Source organism: Phacochoerus africanus, chromosome 5 (assembly GCF_016906955.1).
Source record: "Phacochoerus africanus isolate WHEZ1 chromosome 5, ROS_Pafr_v1, whole genome shotgun sequence".
NCBI classification, from domain to species: Eukaryota; Metazoa; Chordata; class Mammalia; order Artiodactyla; family Suidae; genus Phacochoerus; species Phacochoerus africanus.
The window spans coordinates 102542612-102556013 of record NC_062548.1 but is presented as its reverse complement, the minus strand read 5'-3'; the positions used below and the strand labels follow the sequence as shown (position 1 = coordinate 102556013).

General features: G+C 37.1%; 1 protein-coding gene across 4 annotated transcripts in view; it reads left to right on the top strand.

The window, feature by feature from the left end:
• The window catches only part of EML4 (EMAP like 4), a 147904-nt gene that overhangs the window by 124609 nt on the left and 9893 nt on the right, over positions 1–13402 (top strand). For all 4 annotated transcript variants that reach the window (XM_047782199.1, XM_047782198.1, XM_047782196.1 and 1 more), the window contains 2 exons: positions 8974–9062; positions 11033–11130. In XM_047782199.1, the coding sequence (XP_047638155.1) occupies positions 8974–9062; positions 11033–11130 (187 nt within the window). The remainder of the gene's footprint in view (positions 1–8973; positions 9063–11032; positions 11131–13402) is intronic.

The following is a 13402-nucleotide window of genomic DNA, read 5'->3' as shown; positions in this document are numbered from 1 at the left end:
CAATCCCTGGCCTTACTCAGTAGGGTTAGGGATCTGGCATTGCCATGAGCAGTGGTGTAGGTCACAGGCGCAGCTTAGATCCTGCGTTGCTGTGGCTCTGGGTAGGGTGGTGGCTACAGCTCTGATTGGACCCCTAGCCTGGGAACCTCCATATGCCTCAGGTGTGGCCCTAAAAAAAAAGACAAAAACACCAAAAAAAAAAAAAAAGAATATATTACTACTGTAACTTCTGAGGGAAAAAATTAAATGCATACATGGTACTTCCTTAACATTGCTAATCCTCATAGTAAGGATTCTTTTTAGCAGCGTTATTGAGATATCATTCATATAACCATAAAATTCACCCATTTAATGTATATTATTCAGGAGCTCCTTAGTGACTCAGCACATTATGGAATCCAGTGTTGTCACTGCTGTGGCTCAGTTTGCCTCTGTGGCACCAGTTCAATCCCTGGCTCTGGAATTTCTCTGTGCCACAGGCAGGCACAGCCAAAACACACACACACACACACACACACACACACACACACACACACTCTCCATTAGTTTTTAGGAAGGTCACAGGATTGTGCAGCTTTCATCACAAGCTAATTTCAGAACATTTTCATTAACCCAAAAAAGAAATCCTATACCCATTAGCCGTCACTCCTCCTCACCCCCACCTACTTCCAGATCTACTTTTCTGTTTCTATGGGTTTGCCAATTCTAGACATTTCATATAAAGAGTCATATTATACATTGTCATTTGTTTCTAATTTCTTTCACTTAATCTTTTGAAGGTTCATCCCTGTTGTACAGAATATATAAGTATTTCATCCCTATTGTCAGCAAATGTTCCATTATATGAATATACCTCCTTCATCACTTGGTGACCATTTGAGTTATTTCCACTTTTTTGACCACTGTGAGTAATGCTGCTGTGAGCAGTCATACATACGTTTTTGTATAGACATATGTTTTCCACTCTCTTAGGTATATACCAAGGAGTAAAGTTGCTGATAACTCTGTGTTTAATATTTTGAAGAGCTTCCAGATTGTTTCCCACAATAGCTACACCATTTTACAATTCCACTAGTAAAGTATGGAGGTTCCAATTTCTCCACATCCTTGTCAACACTTGTCATTGACTTTGTTTTGATTTTAGCCAACCTAGTGAAGTGCTTTTTCATTGTGTGTGTGTGTGTGTGTGTGTGTGTTTTCCAGCTTCCCCCTCAGCATTTGGAAGTTTTCAGGCCAGGGATTGAGTCTATAGCTACAACCTATGGCACAGCTGTGGCAACACTGAATCCTTAAGTGACTGTGCCAGGCCATGGATTCAACCTGCGCCCCCACAGCAACCCCAGCCACTGCAGTCGGATTCTTAACCCATTGCACTACAGCAGGAACTCCTTTGTGGTTTTGATACACATTTCTTTGATGGCTAATGATGTTGAATATCTTTTCCATGTGCTCATCAACCACTTGTGTAACCTCTTTAGAGAAGTGTCTACTCATATCCTGTGCCTGTCTTTGAATTGATTTGTGTTTTTATTGTTGAGTTATAAGAGTTCTTTATATATTCTGGATATAGTACCTTATCAGATATATGAGTTGCAAGTATGTTCTCTCATTCCAATGGTTGTCTTTTCACTTTATGTTTACATTTATTTCACAAAAGCTTCAAAATTTTATATAGTCCCATTTATCTATTCTTTCTCTTGTCTCTTGGTCATAAAGATTTACCTCTGTATTTTCTTCTAAGAATTTTATAGTTTTAGCTCTTATCTTTAGGTCTGTGATTCATCTTGCGTTATTAATCTTCGTATATGATGTGAGGTAGATATCCAACTTCATTCTCTTGGGTGTGAATATCCAGTCATTGAAAAGAATGTTATTCCCCAGTGCAGGATATTGACACCCTTGTTGAAAATCTGTTGACCATAAACGTATGGGTTTCTATCTGGACTCTCAGTTATATCCCATTGATGTATATGTCTATCCTGTGCCAGTACCACAATCTTCATTATTGTAGTTTTGCAGTAAGTTTTGAAATTGGGAAGTATGAGTCCTACAACTTTTTTCTTTTTCAAGGTAGTTTAGCTATTCAGGATCCATTGATTTTCCACATGAGTTTTAAGATTAGCTTGTCAGTTTCTGCAGAGAAGCCAGCTGGCATTTTGATAAGAATTGTTTTGTTTTGTTTTGTTTTTTCCTTTATGGATCAGTTTGGGGAACGTCACTGTTTTAATATGGTCTTTAATTTATGAACAGATCTTTATTTATTTAGATCTTTAATTTTTTCAAAGATGTTTTTTAGTTTTTAGGGTACAAATTTGCGCCTTGTCAAGTTTGTACCTAAGTATCTCTGATGCCATTTTAAATGAAATTGTTTTCTCAATTGCATTTTCAGAATATTCATTGCTAGTATATATAAATACAACTGCTTTTGGTACATTGATCTTGGATCCTGCACCTCTGAACTCATTTCTTAGTTTTAATAGTTTTTAATGGATTCCTCAGGATTTTCTACATATAAGACTATGCACCCTGTAAAACTCTTCTTTCTTTCTAATCTGAATTGTTTTTCATTTTCTTGACAGATTGTTTTGATTAGAATCTCTTGTACAGTTTGGAATAGATGTGGCAAGAGTGGTCATCCTGATCTTGTTCTCTATTTTATGTTACTCGATTCAGTTTGTTAGGATTTTGTTGAAGATTCTTTTCATCTATATTGATAAGGGAAGTTGGTCTGTAGTTTTCTTGTTTTGTCTCTGTCTGGTTTTGGTATCAGGATAATACTGACACTTCACTTAAATAAAACTAATATCTCCTAAACCAAAACAAAGACTTAAAGTATACAAGTGGTGAAAAATTAGTACATAGTACATACTATTAATTGTTAGTCATTAGTTAACAAAATTTTAGAGTGTATTGAACCATTAACTGTAAACCATTTAATTAAAACTACATTCAGGCATATCACACATTTTCAAATATAATATTCTCTCATCTTCTCATTTTTTTTGTTTTGTTTTTGTTTTTCGGTCATGCCTACCAGGCATCAAACCTGTGCCATAGCAGTGACCCAAGCTGCTACAGCGACAATGCTGGATCCTTAACCCACAGCACCATAAGGGAACTCCCTCTAATTTTTTTAAATTTGTGTTTCTTGGTGGAATTTAAAGTTCTTCATAAAGCTTATAATACATGTGAACTTGAACCATTGTGAATTTAAAAGTATAATCTCTGAATTATTGGTAAAATACATTCTGCTTAATGTTTCCAAGACTCCTGTTAATCATCCCTTCCCTTCCTTTTTTTCGAAACTAGTTTCTCAAAAGGCACTTAATCTTTATACTACTGCCAGGCCTCAGAGAAACACAGGCATATTTGACATCCCATTAGGTTGTCAGGTGTGTATCAGCTCAGACAGAATTCCCTAAGCAGTTTGCACAGAGCTTTTTACTCTGTTCCTGGTTGGACACAGTTTTATTTCCAAACCAACATCCAGTATTTAAGGAAAGATTTGGCATAGTCATTTTATAGGCTGGTAAATAGAGGTGAGATACCTTAGATCAATAGACTTGAAGTGATGATAGGTAAAATTAAAAAACAAAGGCTAAAGGTAGAAATTGTTTCAAAGAAAAAAATCCATGGAATTGAATCACTATTTAGAACATACTACATATAATCATACAGGAATGGAAAGGGGAGTGGGCAGACTGAGAGAGGTGACTTCAAAGAGAACCCCAAAGTTTCTAGTCTATAGGGATAGTGATAGCTTTGACAAGGAAGCATAGTGGGAAAATGTGCCTTTAGGTAAGTGGGGTAGGTAAAGAATTTGATTTAGCTTTTGACTTGGAATCACAATACCTTAGAGCTGGAGAGACTTAAGTGATCCAGCTTTAACACATGTTTTGGGTTTTTTTCTTTTAATTTTTTATGCAATTTTTAAAGGTTACTTTAACTTTGATGATGACTGCAACCTTGGCAAACCAGCAATGTAGCTAAAGGTACTGTTATTAGATTCTAACCTGATAGACTAGAAAGGTTCAGAACATAAGAAATGCTCCTTCTGCTCAAAGGTATATGTCAAAGACATATTCACACTAGTTAAGACTTTATTCTTTGACATAATTAAAAGAGAAAACTTCTAATTAGAATAGCTTTTTCCCTCTGGCCCATCAGTACTCCTGAGTTCACTTCCCAGGGTATACAGTGTCTTTAAATTCCATCAGCATCAATCTTCCTGAGTTCTGCCTTGTCATAACTCTAATTCTCAGTCACTCTGAGCTCCTACAAATTATAAAGCCCTAGATACAGTGACTGGCACAAAGAAATATGAGACATGGATGCTACCCCAAGTAGTTTATAACCTAATCAGATACTACATAAGATGGAGAGTATATCCTGTTAGTAGTTTCCTATCACTTGAATAACAGATATTAATGCTTGAAGATCTACAGAGAAACTACCATGTGCCTGAGTCAGAGAATGCTTTACAGAAGAGTTGGGATTGGTCCTACCTTGAAGGAGTTCTGAGATCTTGAAGAGATAGGGAAGAGGTAGGAGCTCATATCAAGCAGAAGGAATAGATGGCGCAAATGTAAGAAACTACGAGCTAACTGAACTAGAACGTTCTTAAAGGCTGCTTGATACGTAAACAGTGGAATCCAAACTTGTTAGCCTGGCCTTTAAAGCCCATTAAGTCTTTCCTTCACCATTCCAGTCAGAATGGTTATATCGTTGTCCTTTAGATACACTGCAGCCCTTTCTGTACTTTCTTGCCGATTCCTCGCCACCTATGTCATACCTGTCCTTGCCACATTTGATGTGATGAAATCCTAGACCACCCACATCCTCAGTAATTACTCCCTGTTCTGAGACTTCATAATCCTTACTTGTGTTACTCATTTTACTTTAAACTGTTAACCACTTCATGAACTTACTCGTCTCCCCATTTGGGTGATAAATTCCTATTCTGCCTCCTTTGCTGACTTCTAACTGGATCCTAAGTGTTAGTGTATCTCAGAGACACATTTTTACATAGGATCACATCCTTCCCTGGTGTGATATAGTGAAAAGCATAAGAGCCAGAAGCTCTGTCCTGGTTCTGCCACTAATGAGTCTTTTGATGATTGGCCAACTGTTTTGACATCATAGGATTTCAGTGTTGTTTGTAAAATAAAAGGGTTGGATTGGGCTTTTCTTCCCCCTGTTTTTGATTTTTTGTTTTTCTGGTTATAAAAGCCACACTCCAATTCTTATAAGTAGAAGCTTCATAAAAGCAGATGAGAAAAAGTTAACAAACCTGCCACCCGGAGGACACATGATATTATGATGAATACTTTTTAAACTCATATTATGGGCGGATATATATTCATATAGGGACTTTATGATACTTTCAGCTCTAAAATCTTAGGATTCTTTTTTTTGCCACTAAATACAGAAATACCTTTTTTATAAAGTCATCAAGCTAGTGGTACTGTGTGTGAGTACCTGACTCAAGTTTACAGCCAAAGATTTCCCATCTCTGATGCTGAGCAATTACATTTTTAAATCTTTTTAAAAAAATTTTTTTGGCATATAGTTGATTTACAATGTAATGTTAGTTTCAGGTGTACACCACAGTGATTCAGCTTTATATATATAAATATATTCTTTTTCCGATTCTCTTCCATTGTAGGTTATTACAAAATATTGAGTGCAGTTCCTTGTTCTCGGTCTTTGTTGGTTGTCTGTTTTATGTTTAGTAGTGTGTATGTGTTAACTCCAGCCTCCTGATTTATCCCCCCTTCCCCTCTGGTAACCATAAATTCGTTTTCTATAACTGCGGGTCTATTTCTGTTTTGTAAATAAGCCCATTTGTATCTCTCTCTCTTTTTTTTTTTTTTTTAAAGATTCCATAGGAAGTGATATGTGATATTTGTCTTCTTCTGTCTGGCTTACTTCACTTAGTATGATTATCTCTAGGATTATTCATGTTGTTGCAAATGGCATTATTTCACTCATTTCATTTAGAAAGATTCATTAGGGAGTTCCTGTTGTGATGCAGCAGAAATGACTCCAACTGGGAACCATGAGGTTACCGATTCAATCCCTGGCCACACTTAGTGGGTTAAGGATCCAGCGTTGCCGTGAGCTGTCGTGTAGGTCACAAACACACCTCGGATCTGTTGTTGTGGCTGTGGCGTAGGCCAGCAGCTGTAGCTCCAGTTGGACCCCCTAGCCTGGGAACCTCTATAAGCCACGGGTGCTGCTCTAAAAAGAAAAAAGAAAAAAAAAAGAAGGTAAAAGTAAAGATCCGTTAAGTCTTTTGGGCCATATAGAGTCCCATAATGTTTCCAAATTACCTTAACGCAGAAGCCTGGTTCCAATGTATATACTCTAGACTAGAATGAGAGTGCAGTTCAGCACAGTAAAAACTTAAATATTTATTCCTAGAAAAGTCCCTTTGCTAGAGGGTTTGTGGTCCTCTCTGTACTTTTGTTAAGGATAGAGATCCTGAGCCCTAAAGTCTTTTCTGAGCATAATTTATGAAATGAGAAGAGTGGGAGCTTTCAAATTATTGCTACAGATAATTATTACTAAAAATTACTTGCCAAAAGTGGAAGAATTATTCTCTGCTGTGTAATACTAAAAATAGAAAAAGTAGGCAGGGTTTTTTGTTTGCTTTTTTCTTTTTTGAGAGCTGCCATCTCTAACCAGTATGACTCAATTTTGCATTTCTACATATTATACTGACAGACATTCTGGGGTTTTTTTACTATTATTATTTTTCAAGGGAGTTTCCAAAGAGATAAAATTGCAGTTTTCTTATGACGATTAAACAGACTTAGAAATAGTCTTAAGACAGTATCAATTGGAGCTTCTCCAAATAAAAATTGATAATTTTAAATGCCTTCGAAAGTAAAGTTTCCATAAACTCATTATAAACTTGAAACCTGATATATACATAGCAGTGTTGTGTCTCATTATTCTTTAGGTATGTCTGTTCAGTCCAAGTTGGAATATTTTGCTCCCTTACTCTGAAAATCAGGTGGTCCACTTGACATCAGCTTTGGCATTTCTTGGCTCAGAGGAGTATCATGGTGGCAGCCATAAAAATTGATTAATGAATTACATTCTCAGAAGAAACCTATAGTCAGTGGGTACTGTCCATTTGCAATAAAGTATGTTTCTTGTGTACCTTTTGAAATGGAAATAATCAAACATTCAGCCCAGAGGTTCAAAGTGCCAGTTTCCTGCTGATTGGCTTTTAATAAACTCAGATATTCACAAATAGAAGCATTTTCCCTGACCTGAGTAAAAGACAAAACTTGTGAAATAGGTTAGCTACCTAGAAGTTTCAACCCGTAGGTCACAAGTTACTAATTCACTCATGAATGTGTTTAATTAGAAAGGGATTTCAGTGGTAAAGAGTTGGGATCTTTTAGTCTTCTATCTTCTTCTTTGAATACACTAAGGAATGTTAAGCAACATGCCTTTTTAAAAATTCATTTAAGCACTTTCATAAGTAATATTTCCTTTTATCTGAAGGGATAGTGGTCTCCTTCCAGATATTAGTTATAATGCTTCAAAATTAAAAGTAACTGTCACTGTCATTCCTGTTATTGACTTATTTTAGTGGTAGATTTTTTTCCCATCTAAATAATTAAAAACAAAATTTGCTGCTTTTGTCCCATGAGATTAAGATAGTGGTTTTATTTTTCTATTCTTGTCCCATTCTTTTTACCCAACCATTTCTTCCTGCATGTTGCATTACTATTAAATAATTCTTGCTTAAAAGATTTATTTTCTATTTGTTCATTTGTTTATTGTACAACTATTTATTTAGTGCCTGATCTGAGCCAGGGAGTGCTAAACTCTGAACTCTTTCAACTAGCACACTATCTGTAACCTGCTCCCTTCTCCTTTATCCTTTAGTTGCCCTCCCTTAGTTCCCAGTCTTTGCTTTGTACCCCATATTGCTCCATGCTCTTCTGAAGCACCATCTCATCCTTCAAGTGCTCTTATAAAAGGGGCTAATTAGAGTCACTCATTATGTAGTTGGATTTAAGTCATTGTTTTTTACCTATCAAGAGGATTTTTACATTTGACTTTTCCTATAAGTGTGAATGAAAAACTGTCTCTCAAAGAACTTAGAACTTGCCTGTGCAGGAGTTGGAGGTATTGGAGAGGCAGCGTGCTCCCTGCTGGTTCCTTTGAAATCACACCAAATGAATGGCCCTCTGCCTTTCCCTCCCACTATCATACTGCTTAAACTCCTTCCACATAGCAGTGCAGCTGTCACTCCTGCCTGAACTGCCTCAGTGTTTAGCTAAACACATAGGCTACATCCTCCCTAAAGGTTTTTCTGTGTCTGCTATTCATTTTCCTTCTGTGAGTTTCTCTACTATATGTAGCCACCATTGGTGAGATTGGCACTTAACTGTTCTTTGTTTTAATTGGCTAATTTCCTTTTCCCTGGCTCTGGTGTAGTTTTCAAGATCACTAATCATCGTATCATTTTCTATTTGGACAGTGCCTTGCAAAGAGACACCATTGACATTCAGGATACCTAAATAGTAGAAGTGAGGGCATGCCTAGGCCCATATATTTATATGATATCTAGCAACATTTTGCAAAATGAATTTATCTTTTAGTAGAAGAAGGAAACATGTCCAGCTTAAGGGCATTAATTATTAAAATTTATTTTTTTGGCCGGGGGGAGGAGTTCCCGCTGTGGCACATAGGGATAGGCAGCATCTCTGGAGCGCTGGGACACAGATTCAATTCCCAGCCCAGCACAGTTAATTAAGGATCCAGCATTGCTGCAGCTGTGGTGTAGGTCACAACTGCAGCTCAGATCTGATCCCTGGCCTGGAATTCCATATGCCACAGGGTGGCTGAAAAAGAGGGGCAGGAGAGAAAAAGTCAGCAACCACTTTTTTTTTTTTTTTCCTATAAATGCTAATATCTGAAGGAAATTTTGATTTTTTTACTTCTTCACAGGTGGTTTGTTCTGGATGCAGAAACCAGAGATCTAGTTTCTATCCACACAGATGGGAATGAACAGCTCTCTGTGATGCGCTACTCAGTAGGTAGGCAGATTTACTCCCACTCCTGGTAGTCACACCATTTCTCTGTAATTGCGTATTTTCATTTCCAATAAAGCTGACTACTTTTTTCTCTACTGTTAAGTATTGAATATGTTTCCCCCAACATATTCAGATTAAATTCTGCTGCAGGAAACTGCAGAAGGTCTGCTAAAGTTAAACATCTAAATCATCAAGCAAACAAATTTAGAACTGTTACAACTGCATTTGCAATTGAAAGCAGAAAACAGTGCATTCAAATCCTATTTTGGGGGGTAACTACACATAATTAGAATTTTGAATAGGTATTAGGTTGAATGTTAATCTGTTTAGCAACCTTTTCTTTGCATATAAGATACTATAAAATAAATTATAGTAATATTCAAAATATATAAATTTTATAGGCCCTTCAAGTTCTTTAAATTTTTTTTTGTTTTTACTGGTTACATAATAATCATTGGTTTATCAATTAGATAAAATACCTAGAAACTCATTATAAGAATTAGATGCGGAGTTCCCATCGTGGCGCAGTGGTTAACGAATCCGACTAGGAACCATGAGGTTGCGGGTTCGATCCCTGCCCTTGCTCAGTGGGTTAACAATCTGGCGTAGCCGTGAGCTGTGGTGTAGGTTGCAGATGCGGCTCAGATCCTGTGTTGCTGTGGCTCTGGTGTAGGCTGGCAGCTACAGCTCCAATTGGACCCCTAGCCTGGGAACCTCCATATGCCTCGGGAGCGGCCCAAGAAATGGCAAAAAGACAAAAAAAAAAAAAGAATTAGATCAGTTAATTTAGCAATTTTGAATTCATTTTGAACTTCATTCAAAATTTTTTTCCTTTTTTCTGTCTTTTTAGGGTCACACCAGCGGCATATGGAGGTTCCCAGGCTAGAGGTCTAATCGGAGTTGTTGCTGCTGGAGCAACACGAGATCCGAACCGCATCTGCAACCTACACCACAGCTCACGGTAATGCCGGATCCTTAACCCACTGAGCGAGGCCAGGGATGGAATCTGCAACTTCATGGCTCCTAGTTGGATTCGTTTCCACTGCACCATGACAGGAACTCCTATTCAAAATTTTAATTAAGGATTTCCCTTATGGCACAGTGGGTTTTAAGGATCTGATGTGGTCACTGCAGTGGGTGAGGTCTAGTCCCGAGCCCAAGAACCTCCACATGCTGCAGGCGAGGCGAGAAAATAAATCAGTATCTTTTTATGTTAATTAAGCTTCCATGATATTCCAATTCCCTTTCCCCCATTATTAATATGATTTTGATCCATATAGTTCTCCCCAGAGTTAATCTGAGTGACATTTTCTTATATTTGAAAATATATTCCAGAGTCCAAATGATCTTTTTGATAATTTCTAAGTCATTTCAAAGGAAGCCCGGAATGCTATTCTCTATGTTAAACAAGGAAGGAAAACTATTTGCTTCAAGCTATAAGCTTAGCAGGAGTTATTTTGCAGCAGAAAAGGTTTTCTGTTTGGGTTTGGCTTTTATTAGCGCTGTAATAGCAAATAACTACTGCAGATGTAGCAGTTAATTACATTGAAAGAACCATGGTGGAGACCTTAAAAGAGAACATCTTCCCTTCCCAGGAGAGCTGCCTCCTGGTTCTTGGCTGCAGTGAGCAATTGTACACTCACCTTGCTATATGAACACTGTACACTTAGACACATAGAAGCAGGTTAACCCCCTTGGTGCCAGTTCATAGCTAAATAGAAGGAGGTGAGGCTAGGGGAAGAGTCCTGGGCCATGAGCATTTCCAAGAAGGGATTATATACTGGACCGGATGACCATTTGGTGTTCAAGGATGCTTAATGATGGAAGGATTCATTCATTAAATGCCAAACAATAGTTAAGTTGATGATACTTAACAATGTTTGTAAAATATCATTTAGCATAGGACCAGTAAAGTGACAATAAATAAACATAACAGTGTATTTATCTACAACATTTTTCCTGTTTCATTCTAGATGGCACCCTCCTGGCTGTAGGATCTCATGACAACTTTATTTACCTCTATGTGGTCTCTGAAAATGGAAGAAAATATAGCAGGCATGGAAAGTGCACTGTAAGTAATGAAGTGAAATAAATCTATAAACTTGTTAGGAAATTTCACTTCTGTTAAAAAGAGAGTTAAATGTTTACATTGAGGTATCAGCTTTAAACTTCGCAGGTTTAAACTTTAATTTCTATCTTTGAAAACTGAGATTACCTGGCAGCAGAATATTGCAGTGCCCTCTATGCTCTGAGAAGATGTCTCCTTTGATGAGAGTTTAATACTTACCTCTGACTGCTAGTTTTAAGGCAGCTTCATAAGTCAAAGCGATTTCCTTAGGATCCTTAGAAAATAGCACTTTCTTTAAATGGAGTGGGTCAGAAATGGAAGGCTGTCTCTCACATTTTCATCTCAATGTCCCAAATCCTGCCCACCCTCAGTACTGCAATTTCCTATGTGACCTTTCTACTACTAAAAATTATTTTTTGGTTTTTTGTTCCTTTTAGGGCCATACCTGCAGCATATGGAAATTCCAAGGCTAGGGGTCCAGTTGGAGCTGTAGCTGCTGGCCTACTCCACAGCCAGAGCAATTCAGGATTGGAGCCACTTCTGTGATCTACACCACAACTCACAGCAAGGCCAGAAATTGAACCCATATCCTCATGGTTCATTACCCCTGAGCCACAATGGGGAACTCCAAAAAAATAACACAATTTATATGGATATTTTCCTACATTAAGAGAATTAATAGAAGCATATTTCCTTTAATTTGTTGCATTTATAATTGATTATCATTGTAAGGTGCAGATTAGATTCAATTCAGTAGACATACTGAGTTACTTACTTTATGGCAGGCAGTCTGCCAAATAGCAAAATGTTCTAAGTACTGGGAATATACATAAGATTTATTCCTTGTCCTCAGAAAAGTATACATTCAAGCTGAGGACAGAACGAGAAAGGCAGGCAGTATATAGCACGGTAGTTAAGGGCACAAACTTGGGATCAGACTATCTGGATTTTAACTCTTGTTTGACTACCCATAAGTGTGACCTTGGGCAAGTTATTTAAACCTATTTCAGTGTTCTCATCTGTAAAGTGAGAATTATAGTACTTTCTACTTCCCTGGATTAAAATAAGCTAAGGCATATAAAATGCTTAGAATAGTGCTTGGCAAATAGGAATTATTCAGTATACATTAACTATGATTTTTATAAAACATGAGGCAGTTTGTTATCTCTGTTAGCAATCAGTTTAGGATTAACTCTTGATGAATTAGTGGCACAGATCCTTTAACAGTCTTTATCACAAAATAGCTTTAGGGGAATGAATGAAAGAATGATTCAAAGATTTTAAAACTAAACAGGGAGTTCCTTTCATGGCTCAGTGGTTAACAAACCCATCTAGTATCCATGAGCGTGCAGGTTCAATCTCTGGCCTCCCTCAGTGGGTTAAGGATCTGGCATTGCCTTGAGCTGTGGTGTAGGTTGCAGACGAGGCTCGGACCCTGCGTTGCTGTGGCTGTGGTGTAGGGCACCAGCTATAACTCTTATTCAGCCCCTAGCCTGGGAACCTCAATATGCCATGGGTGTGGCCCTAAAAAGACAAAAGAAGAAGAAGAAAAAAAAAAAACCACCCAAACAGTTACCAAAGGGGAAACCTTGGGCAGGTGGAGGATAAATTGGAGGTTGGGAGTGGCATATACACACTACTATACGCAGAATCAATAGTTATAGTCACGGTAGTCTGTGATGGCCTTTATGCGAAAAGAATCTGAAAAAGAATGAATATATGTGGATATATGTATATGTATAACTGATTTGCTCTGCTCTCCACCTGAAGCTAACACAACTCTGTAAGTCAACTATACTCCAATTGAGTTTTTAGAAATGTTTTTAAAAATAAAACCCAGGCCATTTACTATTCATAGAAAAGACTTTTGTTTTTTTTTCTTGGCATATTTTGTGCTGTGTGCTAAAACTAGCTGATAAACTGATCTATAAGCATCTTATTGTTTCAGAATTTATCCAAAATATTTGTATTTTTGTCCAAAATAATTTTTGACAAAAATTATGCATCAGTATCCATTAATTTATTTAAATCTATCTTTTAACCAATTTATTATCTTACTATTTGGGATATGGAATAGGAGTATAATAGTGCCTCACTGTACATGATCAAATGAAATGTTCCACTGAAAGGAACTTTCAAATTATTTAAACATTTACCCTACCAGGCACCAAATTTTCTTAATTATTTTTTACCTCAACCTTTTTAAAAAGTTCACATCTTAGTAAATAGGATATATATCAAATATAATCTTGTGGAATCATAAAATTTTACAGGT